Source organism: Camellia sinensis, chromosome 13, assembly GCF_055761805.1.
Source record: "Camellia sinensis isolate YWXY chromosome 13, ASM5576180v1, whole genome shotgun sequence".
NCBI classification, from domain to species: Eukaryota; Viridiplantae; Streptophyta; class Magnoliopsida; order Ericales; family Theaceae; genus Camellia; species Camellia sinensis.
In genome coordinates this window covers 154,117,168-154,138,210 of record NC_138973.1, presented here as the reverse complement: position 1 = coordinate 154,138,210, position 21,043 = coordinate 154,117,168, and the positions used below count along the sequence as shown (strand labels likewise).

The 21,043-nt window shown below is 34.1% G+C and overlaps 1 protein-coding gene and 1 non-coding gene across 2 annotated transcripts; one reads left to right on the top strand and one right to left on the bottom strand.

The window, feature by feature from the left end:
* Positions 1-3,844: 3,844 nt before the first annotated feature.
* On the top strand, positions 3,845-13,622 carry LOC145805793 (uncharacterized). The gene is made up of 3 exons (XM_082901009.1): positions 3,845-4,159; positions 12,001-12,297; positions 12,798-13,622. The coding sequence occupies exons 1-3, from the start codon at positions 3,845-3,847 to the stop codon at positions 13,620-13,622; spliced, it is 1,437 nt and encodes a 478-aa protein (XP_082757135.1).
* A 712-nt stretch (positions 13,623-14,334) lies between these two features.
* Positions 14,335-20,363, bottom strand: LOC114266968 (uncharacterized). The gene is made up of 4 exons (XR_014349809.1): positions 20,268-20,363; positions 16,224-17,141; positions 15,845-16,153; positions 14,335-14,925 (listed from the first exon to the last, which is right to left on the bottom strand). It is a non-coding gene; the product is annotated as an uncharacterized LOC114266968 (transcript).
* Between the last annotated feature and the right edge of the window lie 680 nt (positions 20,364-21,043).

Sequence of the window (21,043 nt, the reverse complement as noted above, 5' to 3'; positions counted from 1 at the left end):
TTTAATTTTTATAATTTTGATCCTAAATGTTGTCAATTTAGTCCTAGCTCCAATCATATTATGCCACATGTTTATTTACCTTGAATATATACCCTATTGTACTATATCACCGTACACAACATCTTCCTCATTTTTTTGAAGGACTAAAATACCATTTTCCCGTCCATTTTACATAACAAAAACAGACATATAGTTTAAATTGAAAACAAATCAAAATAATTTGGTTTAAATTAACAAAGTTAAACACTCAAAATTTATTTTGTTAGAAGGCTCAAACCTAGGATTTTTTTTTTAATTGTCCCTATGTTTTTTACTCCAATTATAATTTTTTTGTTGGTGCTACTGTTGTCATAGTAGGGGCATATTAGGATTTTCTATTTAGTTGTTCATGCCAATTTCGTATCACCTGGTTGGTTTACTTAAAAAACTGTAATTAGTGAATGAAACCACTTTTTTTTGTTTTTGTTTTTGTTAACTTTATGTGCAACAGTTTCTTATCCCCAAGTTCAATATATTGAGCTTGAGCCAGCCTTGAGCACACAAAATTGGGCTAGAGGTTGGACTCGGGATGGTTTAGACAACTCTAAGCACAACTTGAGCAACCCCTCAACCCAGCTGAATATGCTTGAGTTGCACCCCTAGTTAAAATTTCCTAAAATTGCATGCAAAAAAATTGGCCATACAAATCAATCAATTTTCATTGTAAATGTAACAAGATTTCATTCCCCAGCATTATTTTTTTTTCCCCCTTAAATGCTTGTCTTGAAAGTAGACTCTTCACATCTATAACTTAATCTGGAGCTCTGAAGAATTGAAAATTTTGATTATAAAAATGAGTGCATGGGATCATATCTCAATATTTCACCAAAATTAAAATGAAAAATTGTTACACAAGGATGGAAAAGGTTTGTATAAAGTTAATATGTAGAGCCTAAGGGTAGACCTTGTATTGGATGACTTGGAAATCTCTCTCTCTCTCTCTCTCTCTCTCTCTCTCTCTCTCTCTCTCTTTCTCAGTACGAGTTCGGCCACTTTGAAAGTTCAACATGTGTCCATCTCAAACTACTTATTTCTAGTTACATTCCTTTAGTAATATCCCACCTACCCAGGTTGGTTTTTCTTTCATCTCTCCAACAATTCCAATCTCAAACTGTTGCATTACTTGCTTAGTAATACCAACTCCAACTTTGCATTACCCGCCAACCTTTGCCAGCTTTGGGACCACTAGAATTACCATTCTATTTTTTCGGTAAAATGTATTTTGTTACTGAAAATGTTTATTACAAATAAAAAACAAATATATTTCAAACATTTGATTCTAACCTTAAAATTAATGTGCTAGTGATTGTGGGTGAGGTAGTGGCGGCGGCAGTGATAGGGCAGAAATTGTGGTGGTAGTGTTGGCGGTAATAGTGGTAGGGTAGTGGAGGTGGAGATCGTTTGATGTCATTAGTTGGGCAGGAGTTTAGTTCAAACAATATTTTTCACCTAAATAAACTTCTTTTCATGATCAACGGAAAATGTTTCAGTTGATTTTCATTTTTCGTTGTACCAAACGTTGATGGAAGACCAGCTTGTTTGAAGAGTGGATAATTACAATTTACATGGTTGCCTTACTTGACGGGCTTCACCACCAGAGAAAGACTTACTGTTACTTAGCAGTGTGTATAAGAAGAATACATTTTCTCTTATCCTTCTCCATCATCAAATATCCAACTTATTCATTTTCATATCTTTGATTCCCATAAGGAGAAATAAGTTGGCTAATATTGCTTCATCAATCTCTGTTGTTTCTCTCGTTTTCTCAAGTTCTTACATGTTCATCATCATGGTCTTCTTCTACTTCTTCACACCCCACATGCCTTGAGGATCAGAGATTCGCACTACTCCAATTTAAAAAAACATTTGTCATTAGTGGCTTTACCTTTTTACAGTGTAAATCTTATTCTCATCCTAAAATGGAGTTCTAGAATTAGAGTACTGATTGCTGCTCATGGTTGGGGGTAATGTGCGGCTGGTTGAATGGTCATGTAATTGGACTTGACCTCAGTTGTAGTGAGCTTCAGGGCACCATCCAAACCAATAGCAGCCTCTTCCACCTTCGTCAAATTCTCTAGAATATCATCTAAGTTTGGATCATTAATGAATTTGACCCATCTTAACCTCTCAAACTTTTCATTTTCAGGTCGAATTCCTTTAGAAATCTCCCACCTGTCCAAATTGATTTCGCTCGATTTTTCTGGTATTCATGAGGGGAGACTTGAACAACACACTTTCAATATGCTCCTTCAGAACCCTGTCTAATTAAGAGAACTACACCTTGATGCATTGGATATCTCTTCACCTTTACCTCATGCTTTGTTAAATCTATCTTCTTTGACATCTCTCAGTCTTGCTTCTTGTCAACTGCGTGGGAAATTCTCAGAAAACATTTTCCACCTCCCAAACCTACAAAAGCTCGAGGTATGTGATAACAGGGACCTCACAAGTAAACTTCCAAACGTTAATATAACTAGTTCCCTTCAGATTATTGATCTCTCCAGGAAAATTTTTTCTGGCCAAGTGCCTGATTCAATTAGCAATCTTAAAGCCTTGAATAGTGTGTACCTCATTGAGTGCAACTTTTCTGTGTCCATTCCAACTTCTCTTGGGAACCTTAACAAATCACCAATTTGTACTTCTAGTATAATAGTTTTAGCGGTCAAATCCCCTTGTCGATTTCAAACCTTGCAAAGCTTATTGGTTTCTTTCTAATAACAAATCCCCTTGATTTAAAAAATAACTCACTCAATTGGACAATACCATCTTGGTTATTTACTCTACCTTCACTAGTCTCTATAGAATTGAGAGACAATTAGTTGCAAGGACAAATTCAGGGATCTGTTTATGAACCCGCGAACCTGACACACTTGTCACTTTCATCAAATAACTTAATTGGTATAGTGGAGCTAGATAAGCTTCTCAAGCTAAAATATCTATCCCATCTTGACGTTCACATAATGGTCTCTCATTGAGCATCAACAACAATGTCAACTCTACCATGCCGAAATTTACACTATAGGATTAGCTTCTTGCAACTTAAGAGAATTTCCAAACTTCTTGAGTGTACAAGCTGAATTGCTTTCTCTAGACCTTTCAAACAACAAAATTGGTGGTGAAGTTCCAAAATGGGTATTTGATGTGGGGAAAAATTCATTGAAGGATTTAGATCTTTCTCATAATTTTCTTACTGGTTTAGAGAAACTTCCATGGCAAACACTACAATTTATTGACCTGTACTCCAACTAACTCTATGGACCACTCCCAATTCCATCTATCACCACAATTGCTTTCTCCATCTCAAGCAATAAATTGACAGGAGAAATCTTTCCTTTAATTTGTAGTCTAAACTCACTTAAAGTTCTTGATCTGTCTAATAACAATTTCAATGGCATTATTCCACATTGTTTTGGAAACTTCAGCAATAGTCTTTCAGTGCTGAATTTAGTGATGAATAGCTTTCATGGAACCTTTACTGCAGCATTTACAGTAGGTAACATGCTGAGGAATCTTAACTTGAATGGCAACCATATTGAAGGACAAGTTTTGCGATCTTTGCTCAATTGTGAACACTTGGAAGTTCTAGATCTTAGAATAAACATGATAAATGATACATTCCCAGACTGGTTAGGAACTCTTCTGGAATTTCAGGTCTGGTCATGAGATTTAATACATTTCATGTCACGTAGACGCCTTTAAGACCAAGAGTAAAGTTCCTTTCACTAAGTTGAGGATTATTGACATATCTTACAATGAGTTCAGTGGCCTTTGGCCAACCAATTATATCGAAAAATTTGAAGCAACAATGAATGTGGATGAACATGCAATGAAATTGAAATACATGGGTGATACCTATTATTACGATTATGTGGTGGTGATTATGAAAGGACATGAGATTGAATTTTCAAGAATCTTAACCATCATCTCAATCACTGATTTATCGAGCAACAAATTTATAGGAGAGATTCCGAAATCCATTGGGAGGCTTAATTCACTTCAAGATCTTAACTTATCTCATAACAACCTCAAAGGCCACATCCCAACTTCACTTGGAAATTTGAAAAGCCTTGAATCATTGGATCTATCCTCAAACAAGTTGACAAGTTTGATGTTTCTTGAGGTACTAAACCTTTCAGTTAATCAACTAGTGTGACCAGTTCCTCAAGGGAGCCAGTTTAATAAATTCAAAAAAGATTCATATAGTGGGAACTTGGCCTTGTGTGGATTTCCCTTATCAAAGAAATGTGAGAATAATGAAGAAGACGCAAATTAAAACTTTACGAGCAAATTTAACTGGAAAGTTGTAGTGATGGGATATGGATGTGAATTTGTATTTGGAATGGTTATGGGATATCTTATGTTTGTAACTCGAATACCAGAATGGCTTATCAAAATTGTTGAAGGAGGACAATATAAGAAGGTGAAAAGGTCCAAGAAGAGTACCCACTGATGCAGTGAAAGAAGAATCAGCAAAAACAAACGGTGTTAGTATGTAAGTGGAAATAATATTTGAAGCATTACTTTGTTGAATTATCTTTTATGGTTTCTATCCATAAGTTGTAGTTGAGTTCCTAATGTTTTTATTTCAAAACTAGATCTATTCCATTTAGTAGCACAATAAAGCAATGGTGTCTAGTTGAAGGGGTTTCTCACCTAGCTGCTGTATTTGAGTGTATGTGCATCTGGATAGCAGTTATGCAGGATCACCTCAAAAGCTTTATCGTTGCTGTTCTGGTGAAGTCTAAAGCTTTGTTAAGCTGTCTAGTTTTCTTAAAGCACTGAGTTAAATAAGAGTTTCATGCCATGACTCTTTGTTGTTTCTTTTCTCGCATCATGTACTACCATTAGAGATTTGCACTTTTGTATGTAGTTGCTTTTAAATTGGATTTCAGTCACAGAAGACTAAACCTTGACAAGTTTTGAAGTTTTAAATGCAATCTTACAAGTTACTACTGAAACCATTCCTCTTGGTACATTCTTAATCGTTTTTGAATGGCTGAAATGTTGGCTATTGGATTGAGAATTCACATTGAAAATAATGTTTTGTGTTTCTCCTTGTTGAAACGTTGCCAAGTTTGCTTGTAGGGAGGTCAAACATTCTCAATTCAATGGCGATTAGGGGATCACACTGCAGATATTGACTAGCACTTATTTCTATTGAGACATGGGAATTTTGTGATTAATTACAGTAGGAAAATGGCGATATGGACAGTATTGATTAGAAATGTTGTTCATAAGCAAGAAAACAACCATGGAAATAATTGCTAATTGTAGATGACACAATTGGATGAATGAGGGAAACTTGGCACGCACATACACAGTGGTTTTTTTTTCCCCAACTGGTGGTAGTTTGGTGTACTAGAATTGTCATTCATTATATCCCGAGAAGCTAATCTGCCTATTTATGTTGTTGTCGTTTCGCTGCTAATCTCCCAAATACAATCAACTATTAAATGACTATTATAAACATTAAAAAAGAGGAAAATTCAATAATACACACCCCTTTTTGAGGTGTGTACCATCTGCCTTTTTATGTTTGTTTTTTCTTCTTCTAATGAATTCTTAATTGTTAGAATTCAATCAATACCATATGCCTTTTTTCATCTTGAGATCAATTCATCACTAGTGAATTGTTAAAATTTGTATTGATTTTCTCTTTTGTTGTAACTCGTAGTTCAAAGAGTGATGCAAACAATGTGGCAAAAAGGTGTGATTTTAAGCCAACTATGGCTAAAAATGATGAACAACCAATTCATGATGAATTTAATATTTTGACATTGTTCAAAATGTTGAATTTTTCAGAAATTTTGAGCCATGAAAAACTATGGATTATGGCATTCAACACCCATTTTGGATTTGTGGATTACACCAAAACTTAATTTTGGTGAATTGGCTAAAGATCTAACATTGTTTGAATAATATAAGACCAGAGAGCATAGTTCTGTTGGTGGAAGGTGGTTCTAATTAACCACTTGAAGATCACATACTCGAAATGTTGCCAATTTACTCTGTCAAAATAATGTACCTCACTTGGATTGAGTGTTATTATGATTTTGCCAATTAAATGGCACATAATCATTAATAACAGTGACATAAATTTATTGACAATACTATTTTGGCGTATATAGTGTTTAATCATTAGATTTTTGGCCCTAGGCATATATTTTATATATGTTTGTTTGTTGAAAGGGCTACTGTCGATTTAATTTTAATTTTATAATTCTTCAAGAATTCGAGTAAGTCTCATTCTTAAAGAGTTAGAGGGCATTGTTTGCACCCATTTTTGTAAAATTTCCTATCAACAGATGAATCAATTGAATGATGACACATGAAAATAAAGTCAAAGTAAAAGTCCTTCATTTGATCAAATGAAAGAATTTTTTAAGTCCATGAATTGTTGAAATAGTCATAAAGTAGTTATTAAACAATTGTTGGCTTAGTGGGCTGATTTGTGTGAAGTCATGATTGTGAAATGGAGCTCTGTTTTCTGTCGATATAGTGCTCAGAATTTTGTGGGATATGTGACATCATAGAGGAGGGTTATTTCAACAGAGAGATTTGAAGAATTGATAAAGTTTGAAGGCTTGGAAATGAGATAACAGTTAGAGCAGCATTTGGGGGGATATAATGAATTGCAAAATTTTAGGAAGTGGAGTAGCTGACCAGAGAAAGATCGAGAGATATAAAAGCCAGAGATATGTAGAAAGAAGGAGATCATCAACAACGCAAAAAACTAGTTTTAGACTTAGCTTGTATCTAGGAGTAGTTTCTATCAGTTTAGGAGTAGTTTCTTTTGTAATTTAATTTGTAACTTAGTAACCTTTGATAGTTTCATCTGGATATTATCTTTTGTTTACTTTTTAATTGCCAATTATTTTAGAAAAGTTCTCATTCTTTTGGGGCATTTGAATCAATTACACAGTTGCCTGGTTACTTTTATTCAATTGTTGGGTTTGAATTATTGTTTAATTCTTGTAGATTGGGAATAAGTATAATTTTTACTAACAACTTCCCTATGTAATCGTTGATCCAACGGATGTGACCACATAATTTTTATGTCCTGGTTTTTTTTTTTTTTTTTTTTTGTGGTATTGTTTGTTGCAATTTCTATGTGAACTCTCGCAAATACTGAACTATTGATTGACTAGTATGATATGGCCTTGGTTGGTTTGGGCTAAAATAGTTGTTTTTTGTTTTTGTTTTTCAAAGTAAATAAATAATTAGAATGACCTCAAAATATTGCATTTTATTTTAAGTTACACATTCAAAAATAACATCATCCTGTTTTTAACCTTAAATTTGGACTGTTGGAACTAGCACTATGAGATATTCTCATCCACTTTCAGAATTCAGTCTAACTTCTAATGAGAACCCCACAAATTAATACTAGTTTGTACTTCTCATACAAGAGTTTCATCTTTTAAATTCGATCATCAATTTCAAAATTTAGAGAGAAAAATGCTAGGGATACTAACAATCTTACTAACACACTCACAAGTTGATGTGAGTCCCATACCAAGTGATGGTTGATCTTGTCAAAACTTGTGAGTATGTTAGTAAGATTATAATGTGTAAGTATCCTTATCATTGTTGATTTAGAAAACTTTCTTTTTTCTAATAACATTTTGTTAGGTAATTTTGTGGTTTGTTTTAATTTTAAATTTATGAAAGAAATTTGTAAAATCTTTTTTCTTTTAGATAGGGAAATTTGTAAATTCTTGAAAAAGGAAAATGCAGAAAAAAAAAATTACTTTTTGTCATCTTAGGTAATAATCGATTTCATTTGAGTTGAACCAGTTTTCTACTTAACTTGAATTACTCTCATCTAACTTGGGCATCACCTAGATTTTTTACTTTTCACACATCAAAACTTTTGAATGAGGCTATGTTTGGATGGATTTTTTTAATTTTTACTTATTTGCACTAGTTTAAACTTAAAATACTAAAAAACTTCAATATTTTAGGGTTATAAGCTTGACTAACCAAAAAACTTCACATATCAAAAGTTTTGGGTTATAAGCTTTTAAAATACTAAAAATAAATTAAATAGATTTTGGTTAGTCAAATTAAAATAAAAATAAAAACTTTTGTAACTTTTCTAAGCAAACAAATTTAATCTTGTGAATAATATCAAAAATATATATATACTCTTGTGAATAGTAGGATACTCTAAACCGTTGTTTGGAAGTAAATTTTTTAGTCCAAAAATTAAAAAGTTATTATAAATTGTTAATTATTCATTCCACTTTTTGCATGTCTTTTTGTAGAAAAAAAACAAAAACCAATTTCCAACCACCCCACCATTTTCACATTCAAAAGCCAAAAAAAAATGATGATTTTAATATAACAGAGAAACACACGCACTCTCTCTCTCTCTCCACATACACACACACACACACACATATATATATATATATATATACTATTATATTAAACAAAGGCTTTAGATGATGTCATGATATCTTTGGTACCGTTTGGTGTTGAACTCAAATCATGATTTGAATAAAAAAAATTCAAAACTCATAATCAAACAAAATTTTCAAAACTTAATTCAAAAATTCTTTTCAAAATTCATAACCAAACTTTTTTCAAAACTCTATTTAAAAAAAAAAAAAATCAAATTTTCATTTTATTTTGTTCCTTAATTTTTTTTTTGAAAAAACATATATTTTTTATTTTTAAAGAAAAATATTTTTTACTTTTTATTTTTTCAAAAATATATATATATTTTTTATTTTTGTAAGTATTGGTTAAATAATTTGTTATGATTTAGATATATATGGGCGATCCGAAATTTTTTTAAATTTAAAAAAAAAATTAAAAAATAGGGTAAAACACCATTAAATCCCAAACCAAGGAATGTGGAACCATTTAATCCTGTCTTTTTTTTTTTTTTTTTAATGGACCAATCAGTTCCATTTTAATGTTAAAGACTTTTGAGCCCATGATTTCAGCACATAAGTAGAAAATTGTGAGGGTAAATGTTGGTTTTAGGTGATGTTAAATTTACCAAAATGGCCGAAAGCGTACTGTAGTGTTTTTTGCTTTCCCTCCTATGCGATCAAAACAGAAACGGTGAAGATGTCAATTTTGATTCCGATGTTACAGCGATGATGGACACTCATTTTTTTTAATATTGTTTAATTTGATAATGTTAATGTTCATTCCCAAATTAACATTCCATTTCCCCCCCTCCAAACCCTAGATTGCTGAAAACCCTCTTCTGGTAATACATTATGGTCATCGTGAAGTTGGGTCATTTCGCCATTTTTTTCCAGTGGTTGATAGTGATGACTACAGCTAAACATCATTGGCGTCGGTGTTTATTGCTGGCACCCATGGCGACAAGTATGTATTTTGCTAATTTTTTTTATTTTTTATTTTTGTTACGGAATGGTGAAATGTATATGTGATGTTATATTCCGAAACCTGTTTTGAGGCGATTATGCGTTGTTGTAATGTTAGATTGTACATTGCATGTTACTTTGTAATGTTAGATTTTACTTTTTTGTAATGGTAGGGTGGGAATCGAGTTATATTGAGTGTAGGGTCAATTAGTGGCCCTTCCAATGTGGTGTTAATTATGATCATGTATTTGGGTGTATTATTTTGAGAAATCCATTGGAGACCATTTGCACTTGGGGTAGTTGCAACAGGGTGTTTGTTATGATTGGATTGGTTGTGTTGATCTTGTTGGTTGTGTGTTAGTGTGGGTGAGGGACTGCTGCCTATGCGGGTGTGTTTTTGATTGTTAGGAGTTGTAGGAGTTGATGGTTTTGACATTGAAAGTGATTTTTTTTTTTTTTTTGTAATGTTTTTTGACAAACATGTTTGTATGTATGAAGTAATTTTTTACGTCGTTTGTTTGCGTGATGATTGAGTTGGTTGTGTTGAAAGAAGCCGCGCAACACGTCAATCGCATAAACCAAGCAGGCCCGGCCCTGAGATTTCTGGGGTCCAAAGTCAATAATCAACTAATAATTTTTTGGGGCCCTTCACATTTTTTTTTTCATTGAATGAAAAAAAATGAAGATAAAAGACAAAACAATTATGTCAAAATCACAAAAAATACTTAGTATTACATTACAACAATTAATAAGTGTCATTTGACCCTCGCTCTTCTTGCATTTTTAGAAGCAAATAAATCAATCATACTTGCATAATCTAGTTTTTTTGCAAAATAATTTTCAATGGATAACAATGCTAGTTATTTTAAATGGGTCTTTCAATTTTTTAATGGGTCAATTTATTTTAAGTTAGTTTGGGTCTTCCTTAGTTTTTTTAAGGATTTAAAATATACCTAATATATTATAATAAACTATAATAGGAGGACCCTTTTTTGGGTCTATTTTCAATGGATAACAATGTTAATTTTTTTGAATGGGCCTTTTAATTTTTTAATGGGTCAATTTATTTTAAATTAGTTTGAGCCTTCTTTAATTTTTTTTTAAACTTAAAACATACCTAATATATTACACTAAACCATAATAGAAGAGGCCCCTTTTTTGGATCTATTTTGAGGGGCACTAGGCCATGGCCTTGTTGGCCCATGCCCAGGGCTGGCACTGAAACCAAGAATCAAGTAGCATCGCTCAAACACCCACATACAATCCTAAAACAATACACACCAAATTCACGTTAGAAAAATAAAACATCAACTAGGAAATTACAAAAACTCTCAAAAGAGTCCACACAATCCCCTCCTAAAAAAAAATAGTAATGTTATAACACACTAGTAAAAAATCAAAATGAAATTACAAATAAGGGTAAATAAGTAAACTTCAAACTCAATAAATCAAACAAATAGAACATATCAAAAGTAAAAAGGACTAATTGGTTTAATAAAAAAAAACACCTAGAACTAAATGAAGCAACATTTCCTCATATGGAATTTATGTGTAATTTTTCCTAAAAAGTAAATAAAAAATATTCAATTTTTTTTAAATATTTAAAAAATTAAAATAAAATATTTAAAACAAAATTTAAATTTTTAAAATTTTTCAATATATAAAAAAATATAGCTAAAAAATATAGTAAATACAACGCACATTAAAAAAATAAATATTTGCAATAAAAAAATATTTACCCTAAAAAAATAAAGGATAATTTTTCTTAAAGTCCTTGATATTAAGATTTTATAAGATAAATGATATACAATATTTTCATAGTAGTTAAGGTCCCTCAACATTTTCACAGAGAAAATTCAATTTAGAGAAATTTTTCCTGACTCAGAGAAATTTCAATTTTCACAGAGAAATTTTAATTTTCACAGAGAAAATTGGGGTCAAAATTTCTCTAAGTCAGGCGAAATTTCTCTGAGTTAAATTTTTTCTGTGAAAATGTTGAAGGACCTTAACTAATAAAAAAAAATTGAATCTTTTATACTATACAAAGTTGGAGAGGGATGTTTTACTAATTTTTCCTAAAATAAAATTAAGAAAATTTTTAAATATTAAAAAAATAAATAAACCTAGAAACTTTCAAAACTCAAAAACCCAAAATATAACTCAAAACTATTTTTAAAACTCAAAACTATTTTCAAAACTCATAACAAACAAGTTTTTTTTTTTTTTTTTTTTTTTTTTTTTCCTTTTCAAAACTCAAAACACAATTTAAAACTCAAATCATAATTTAAAAATTAAACCAAACGAAACTTGATATTAGGGGATGGAATCTTAGTTCTTCAGGAGTCTTTTCCTGTAAATCCTTTTTTTATAAGCTTATTGATAATCCCTCTATTCCTTTGTTCCCTATTCATAAGAAAATTTGGAAAGCGGTTGTTCCTCATAAAGTGAAGTTCTTCATGTGGTCTTTAGTTCAAAGGGGTGTCACAACTAATGATGTTCTCCAAAGAAGAAGGCCAAACCACTCTCTTTGCCCTCAATGGTGTGTGATGAGCAAGATTCGGAGGTAGCGGATCATTTATTCCTTCCTTGCCCAATTGCTTTTGTATTATGGCAGTGTCTTTTCGGCTTATGTGATGATCAGTGGGTTGCTCTGCGGGACTGCATTGAAATACTTCTTGTTAGGTTCAAAGGGTTTGGGGACACCAAAAGAGCCAAAACATTTTGGTCAAGCATTGTTTTTGCGATTTTCTGGCCTATATGGTTGGAGAGAAATGCAAGACTCTTTGATGGCAAGGAATCAAACGTAGAGGCTTTGTGGGATAAGGTGGTATACCTGGCTTCGTTTTGGGCATTTGTATCACCTCCTTTTAAAGGAGTTCCCTTGTTCTTGATCTCTAGGGATTGGGCTGCTGTTTGCCATCCCTAGAGCTAGGAGTTTTGGGCTTTTGTTTTGTTCTTTCTCCTTCTTTGTATGAGGACTTCTTATACTCTTTCATGTTTCTTTTTTAATAAATTTTTTGTTGATGCTAAACAAAAAAAGAAATGGGAGGAAGGGGAAGGCATTGTTTAGTTGGAGGAAAAATAATGAAATTACTTTTATACATATAGTTGTTTAATTGGCCACTTGAAAAGAAAAAAAAAATTATTTGGTTAAAAACCTTTCTACAATCTGAAATCTCAAATGAGAGTAATTAAGTGAAATCACAAATTCTGTTACACCGTTTTGAAGTGTGATTACTGCTGCCTCCTATATTTCATATGTGCTCATGTGATTATATATTACATAATTTGGACTGATGTAATATTTTTTTGGGCATCAACAATAAAATTATATAGAACTTCCTAATGTATTGAAACATTTTCTTCTTTTTCTCTTATTTTACTTTATCTACCATTTTCCTTTGAAATCAGGTTCCCTTAACAGTAGATGGTTTTGTGAGGGTAACTGAAAGCTTGGTAGAGATGATAAAATACGTGGCCAATGAGCCCTCGGTGGGACTTTTCTCTGTGCAGCAACATACCCAAAATGCAGTGCCAAACGTTATTAACCTCAAGAACAATGTCATGGAGAAGTCTCGGGAGTTGACTTTGCATACAGAAGATCTGGAAGATTCTATCACAATGGTGAGGCCTACGAAAGACTGCGGCTTCCCTATAGCTGATGAGATGATTGGAGACATCAAGAAATCTCTAGCGATCAAGTCAACAAAACAACCTAAAAGAGGGTTGATCCATAACCCAAGTTCAGGTTTTCAAATGGGAAGAACTAGTTCGTGGGGTCCATCTACTTGGGGTTGTAATGCAGATTCTATGTGGCAAGATGGTGAAAGAACTGGTAATTATCTGGCATCGGTTTTAAAGTTAGCAAAAGAAAGAGCCAGCAAATTCAAGTGGCCTCAACTTGACCCTAAAGAATCGATACAAAGCAAGGGCGAGAAACTTGTGTCTTATCTTAATCCACCGCTACCAGTTTCTGCCTCAATCACCAATTCTACTTTGCCAGATGCAGAAGCTGATGAATTGCCCGTGTCAAGTCAGATTGATGATGAGCTACAACAAGAACTCCCAGTTGATGAAAGTGCATCGAATCATCAGTTGGTTTCGTTTTCAGAGAACTATGATGAATTTACGGCTGAGAGAGAAGCAAAACTTGAGGAGTGGTTGGGAGGGACCCATAAAGAGGATGGTCGTCGCTTGGAGGAACTGATGCAGGAGTTCAGCTCAACGACACTTTGAATGCTGCATAAGGCCTTTTGTAAATTATATTTTGTTGTATAATTATTATCATGCTTGGGCATCACAACACACTAATAAGATCATGGTGCTAAAAGTAGAAGTAGTTAATCCATTGATGTTTCAAAGTGGAAAATTCCTTTTAAAATTCTTGAAATGCGTTTCTGGCAGGATTGTTGAAGCAGAAATCTTCTTATTTCTTCCTCTAAATGATCTTTATGCATTCCTAATTTTGCATTTTGTTATGTTTGATTGTAACTTGTTAATAAAATGTAAGCTTCTTTCACAGCCTTAACAGAACAATTGAGTTATATTGGTGGTGGTGGACCAGGGTGGTTGGTAGCAGCAGTGGGGCGGTGGAGGTGGTTGTGTGGTGGTGGCATTGGTATGGTGTTGTGACATTGACAAAACTTTAGTCTGAAAACATTTTCACCTTCCAAAACTGGATTTTTTTTTAATTTTTTAATTTTTTTATTTTGTCCAAATAAGCTTGTTTTTTTGTTGACCATTAAAAACATTTTCTATTTGATTTTAACCTTCCACCGATTTTCACAAGAGCTTCTTTCCCACCCACAGCTCTAAAACAATGTTTGAACACTATAATATGAAATCCAGCAATGCAAAACAAGGGAAATCATGGATGAACAAACTTACTGCATTTGAAAGGAAACGGAAAGTGAAGCCAATAGTTTTTAGAAAACATCAACACACGATATGAAAACTTGGCCCATATGAGACCCTCTGATAAAAACAAACAAATGCTCACATACAGCATTCTTCAAGAATACGGTTTTGCATTAATTCTGAGGCCTAAACCCCAATTTTTCTTCAATCACCACCACCAAAATACATTACCCCAGGATCTTTTTCCCATATTGTCAGCATCCACGTCCGTGGAGATCTTTCCGTTAAGCCACTAGCACCAGATACCGACAATCACCACCTTGTCAAATCCTCGCTTGAGAAGGCCAATGTGCCATGAAAACCCCATCAACAAGTAATATAATAACCTTACACCTCTTGTCTCGTCCAGAGCCCTCCTAGGGTTCGGCAATAACAGAACCCAATAGGTTGAGACAACATGTAGTCAGTCTTTACTCGACATCTTGCATCAGGAAAATGGGCAATAGGTATGTTAAGGACATGCATTCCATCTACACAAGTGACTCCAACTTAAACAGGCTCTGTGATGAGGTAACAATGAAGATCCCAATCAAACTCTTGATCCATTTTTCGATGGACATTGCATTTGCAGATATTATGTACAAGCATAACAACCTTCTAGTACTTGGTGAGAGTGGTGATCCTGCAGAAAACCACAAACATATTTATAATGAACACAAACCTGTATATAGATCAGAACATGACATGGGCAGAACAAGAGCAACACACAAGCACTATCTTTGAAACTTGAAAGATATAAACAAACAAAATCTAAAATAAATTTGCATATATAAATAAGTGTGGTATAACTTTTTATTCAAACAGTCGCAACATAATTAACTTAGAAACCAATAACCAGGGAAAGGATATGAATTTAAGGGCCTCTATAAACTTTTGTCTTATTACCCAATTTAACTTCCGGACTATGGGCATTATTTTCCATGTCAGATAGAATAAGACACAATTCTAAGTAGCTGTGTACAAATTAAATGGAGTGAGTCTCTGTTTTACAACTACCCCCTTTCTAAGTAGCATTTTAAATATTTCAAATCAAAAGGTGTAGTTTTATTTGTACTGATTGTATGTTGGAAAATTAAATAAAAAGGAATAGTTTTGGTTGTTCTTATAGCACCTAAAGGATGAATATGTCTTCCAAAATGGAAAAACTAAAAGAGGTGGAACTGCCAACTTCCACCAGAAAGTAACAATCAATATTTAAAGACCACTCCTATTGGAAAAGTTTATGCTAAAAAAGTATAAGGTTTTTCAACACACGTAAATGTTTTAGAGAATGGAAGATCCTCGTTACTATAATCTATACCACAAATTTAAATAAGATGAAATAAAATAAAAAAAACATACACTCGTACACAAATACACATGTATGCACACAGAGGATACTCTATAAATATGACCAAGTAAACTTAAGCTTGGGTACTCTTACATCACAATTTACTTGGTTAAAATCCCCCTAGTAAACCACGACATGAAGAAGTAAATTTGCATTTGACTTTCATATGCATCAAATATGAATTGAGCATTTCAAGTAAATTTCAAATTACCTGACACAAAAAAGCTAGAATTGCGCTCAATCAAGTAACTAGTTGCAACGTTTTCTCTACAATTGTTCCTACATTTGTTCTGCCATTTTACCATTTGTCGTATTTAAATTGGGAGGAGAAAGTGAGCCATGTAAACCACCCACAAGTGTATTCACAGAAGGGGTAGAGCTAGACCTATTTCCAACTATTTTAGAGCCCAAGTTTTGATTTGGGGAAGAGAGAGACCCAATGCCATTCCCCACCACCAGAGCTCCCCCACCTAATTTCTGAGGGGTAGACTCATTATTGAAGCGCATTACTTTAGCCTTCCTGAAATTAGGCAATAGATGTTTTGAGATGAAGAAACATAATTGATATTAATTAAGATATTTTATCATACCTAACCAATTTTTGCTTTGAAGTAGCTGATTTTGGCTTGGATATCCCTTTTCAAAAGAAAATGTAAAACGTTAATTTCAAGTTTCATGAACTATACTTCACAATCTAGAACAAGAACCAAATCTTAAAATTTATTCGGTTAATCTGAAAACACCTACCAGATTTAAGAGTCAAAGATGTCGAAGAAGACTTGTGATTAGCCCTCTCGGCCTTAATAGAAGCAATAACTGAATCTGCAGTAGGCCCTAGACCTTTTCTCCCAATTAGCTTCACTCCAAGCTTTTCGGAAAGGTAGTTCAACCTCATCTCATCACCCTCTCTTACTTTCCTCAGCTCAAGCACCTGTTGTCTTGATAACAAAGTGTAAACATGAAACTCCCACCGCTGATTAAAATGGGACTGAAGCTGCTGAAAAAGTAATTTATTAGAGTACGATTGATCTGTCTTTGGACCTTCATGCTTTTTCTTTTGTGGGCCACTAAATGTCACCCTTAAAACTGTTGTAGACTGCGAATCTGCAGCGTTGCTACCAAAAATTACAAAAAAACTCCCAAATTCCAAATCAGGTTCTCTGAATAAATCTGTAAGAAGGGAAGCACAAGAGTGTGCATTTTTTGATGGACTTTTTTCCACTTTTTGTTTAAGGCTCTGACAGTAGCATAGTGAGCCATATTGGCAGCTTCTCTTAGCCCACTCAGAAAGGCTCCATGCATAGTTGCAGGGTAGCGCCTAGTAGTTGCCTCTCCTGCAAAGAAAACTTTCCCATCTCCTACATTCTGTGCTAAGATATCATAGTCATCTCCTGATGCCCCGACTGCGACATTAGAGTAAGAACCTAAGCTGAAAGGATCAGTACCCCATCTGGTACAGACAGTTTGGATAGGCTCTGGGACATCAATTCCTTGTGGTTCATATACACCTGCAACCATTGGACCCAGAATCTCAATGTACTAATGATCACTTAATAAGTGATACTACTTGCAAGTACTTCAAAACATGAGAATAATTTTACCCCAAGCATATTTATAGCGATCCCGGTATTCCCTGTTGTTGTTTGACTGTAATCCGGACTCGGTTCCGTAGATTCGTTGTTGTCTTATCCTCATTTCGATCCCTTACTCTTTGTGTTAGAGTTTTGGGTTGTGTTGGACAAGTTGGGAATAAGTTGGTTGTGTCTTAAAGCTTAGAATTTTTTCCCAGGCTTTGGTCTCTCCGCTCGAGCGGTGATTTGACGCTCGAGCGGGCTTTTGTTGTTGCCTCTCCGCTCAAGCGGAAGTTTGGACGCTCGAGCGTGAATTTCCTTCTCTCAGCATTTTGGACGTCTGCAGAAAATTCTGGGAGAGTGCATCCGGCACTCGAGTGGATCTTTGGATGCTCGAGCGTGAACCTGTGTCTGACGCTCGAGCGGGGTGTTGTACGCTCGAGCGGACCTGTTTTTATATCAGTCTGTGAAATCACTTTTTGATTTCCTTTCTCTCTCTTACTTTTTCAAAACCTCCATTGGAGAGCACCTCACTCTAAAACCTAACTTCTCTCTTAGGATTGATCTAGCTAGAGTGTTTTCCTCACCTTGGGCCTTTGTAAGAAGTGTGTTGATCGTCGAGGGTTTCGTTGTGATCCAAGAAATTTAGGATTTGGAGCACTTTGATTTCGGTTCATCTTCTCTATTTGGGTTCTACATTTGAGGTAGGGATTTCCTTGTCCTTTTTCAATACTTCGTCTATAGATAGACATGTGGTAGTTTTGTATTGCATGAAAACCATACCTATGTTGGAGTTGTTTGAAAATCATGAGGAAACCTAGAGTTGGTTGATAAAAAAAAGTGGATTTAGTGTCTTTGGTTGTTCATTGGACTATTTGTGGCGTAAAATAGCATGTCATTGTTGAAATATAGAAAAGCCCTAATTTATATGTGTCATGATAAATTAAAAGAGGGGTTTTGTTCTTTGGGTAAATACTTGTGTATTTGGGGTCTCAATGAAACCCTTGTTGTTTATTGTTGATGATTGAACCTTTTTGGTCAATGTTGAGAAAGAGGGAGAAAAACCCTAACTAAATAATTATGACTTAATTTACGTAATTAATTTAGAAAGTTATGAAAGGAATGGAATTGATTCTAGGGAAATGAGAAAAGTGTTTTTGGAATAAGTGGTGGAACATGTTGATTTGGAAAACTATGAAAGTTGATTTTGAAAGTAAAGAATGAAACTTTAACTCTATGTGAGTCATAGAGAATAAATATGGGAATTTGATTGTTGTATCATGCATGTCGAGTGCACATGTTTGGGGAAATTAATTTGTAGCTACCATGCTTGGGTTGTTGATGGGTTTGGGATCTCATGATAATTGAGTTTGTTAATAGATGTACAATATACATGCATCTAGAGGTTTTGTCCTTGGTCATCGGTGGAGGATGACGTGGTTGTGTTGAAGTGTGGTGTATGCATTATACCATTATTGATTGAACATCGTATGTGATGAAATGTTGAGATGCATTTTATATGTATTCTTGTTAGGGAGGAGAGAGGGGTTGTACTCCAGTGTGTGTGTGAGAAGATAGGGGATGGACTCCACACACCTATGTGTTCATATACCGTAACACATTGTTGGTATCCTGATAGTTTATATGTATGTTTTACACATGTTGGTTATGCCTTGTTGTATTGTGATTGTTGGTGTTATACCCTGCGCTGATAATCAGAGGTACCGTTACCTTCCAGCTAGCGCCTGGTAAACTGGCATGTTGTTGTGAGAGGTGTATCTTTGGCTTACTACGCACATAGCTAGTAGAGCAAAGTTTTGTTGTTGATGTTTCAATGTTTTGGGAAATATCATGGATTGTGTTGATTATGGTTTTGGAGGGCCGAGTTGCCTCATTGGTTTATCTTACGCATGTCGGTGAGTTATTATCTCTATTTATAACAGTGCATGTATAGAGTTGATTGTATCGGGAAAAAGCCAAAATGTCATATTTGTCTTTTGGAAAGTGTGAAGGAGAACGGTCTTTTTAAAGAAACATATATTTTGAAAAGCATATCTTTGTATGTTTGGAAATTGGAAGAGTGTAGTGGGCTTAGTGAAATTATTTCCTAAGGTATTATTAATGTTATGAAAGATTGGGAACAGGGATTAATGAAAAGAAAAGGAAAGATGAATCGCCTATGGCGTTGATTGAAATGGTTGTTTTCAAGAAAAGTTCTTACCTATGTATCTTTTGTATAAACTGTCACATTACTATTCTAGTATGAGATTGAGCATTCATGATCATAGCTATCTGTATGTTGTTATTGTTGAGGGCCATGTTGAGATCCCTACTGGACTATATGTTCATCCCACGTTGTTGAAATCTTTTCAGGTATTGAGCTGAATGTGCTGCAAGATTTGGATCTTCTTATTTGTTGGCCACGGGGTCTCCCTTGTATTGGCAGAATGCCATATGTGTAAAAGGGTTGTACCCTTCTTCTTGATTCATTAATGATGTAAGCCCAAGGGCAATTTAATTGTTATACTCATGTTGTATTTACTTGCATATGAACGAGAGTAATGTTATTCACTTCTATGAGTTGAATATACGAGTTTATTTCCGCATGTTATATCTGAAATGGAATTAAGTAAACGGAATTGGTAATACTTCGAGTAATAAAAAGTGGGGCGTGACAATATTGAGAATTTAACCTCTTCAAAAAACAAGCACAAACAAAAATACATATATATATATATATATATATAGAAAACAACTAGGTTGAACTCAGTAATAAATTCAGGTTGAAAAAGGCAATGGAACTAAGCAAATCCATTGCCAAATAAATTATGTGGGCACCAAGCACTGAAAAGTTATATGGAATAGTTACAAAGTTCACCATTTAGGAACTATTAGCCATGTCAAATTTACAAGAGGATAATTTGTACATTATCTAATTATGCATCATTTATAGGCTCAATCCATTTAACAAAAGCTCTCATAATATGCCAGTGAAAAAGGAATTAAGGTTTCAAACTCAAAGATTGAAACGAAGCATAAATAGACACACATACATATTCACACCTTTCAGAATCCGAAGAACCTGGGTCACAGCATCAGTGGGAGGCATGCTCTCAAAACTATGTGCAGCTTCTCCGGCTACTAAAGCAATCCCAAGAGTGCTTTGATGCCTCCATCTTCTCTAAGCATCACATGTAACTTCTCTATTGTGAAACAAAGAGCTTCGCATCAATATTAAAGACTCTGTACCACATAGAATTACTTTTCTAATGCTTATGAAACACTTCAGCAACAGGTGGTTTTGTGTTGTGCAAAATCGTGGTTTCAATCACACGATAAAGTAGTAAATAAAAGAACAAGCGCGCACACAAAAAACAAGAACACAAGATATACATAGTTTGACAGGACGCATACATACATGGTAGATAGAATATGAAATCTACCATACTCAATAAGGATTACATGACTCTCAACCTCTCAACACAGCTATGTATTCTATTACACTCTATGAAACCCGACCTGATAACTACAACATATACCACCTAATCTTCAGGGCTTACAGTACTCTTGAGTGTACAGTAAATACAAGACACCAAACAACAATTCGTTTATACAGTATATAAGACCAGAGCAGAAGTATCTCAACATGACAGGCGATGACAACTTTTTCAAAATTTACCAAGTATTTGATATAACAAAACGTTTCATATAACTTGCAATATTAATCAAGGCATTAGAGATGAGATTGAAGTACATTAGGTATCTAAACCATCCAACAACATGATTTACATCAACTGCAGAATCACCTTGAGCTTACCATTTTCACACAAATTTGCAAT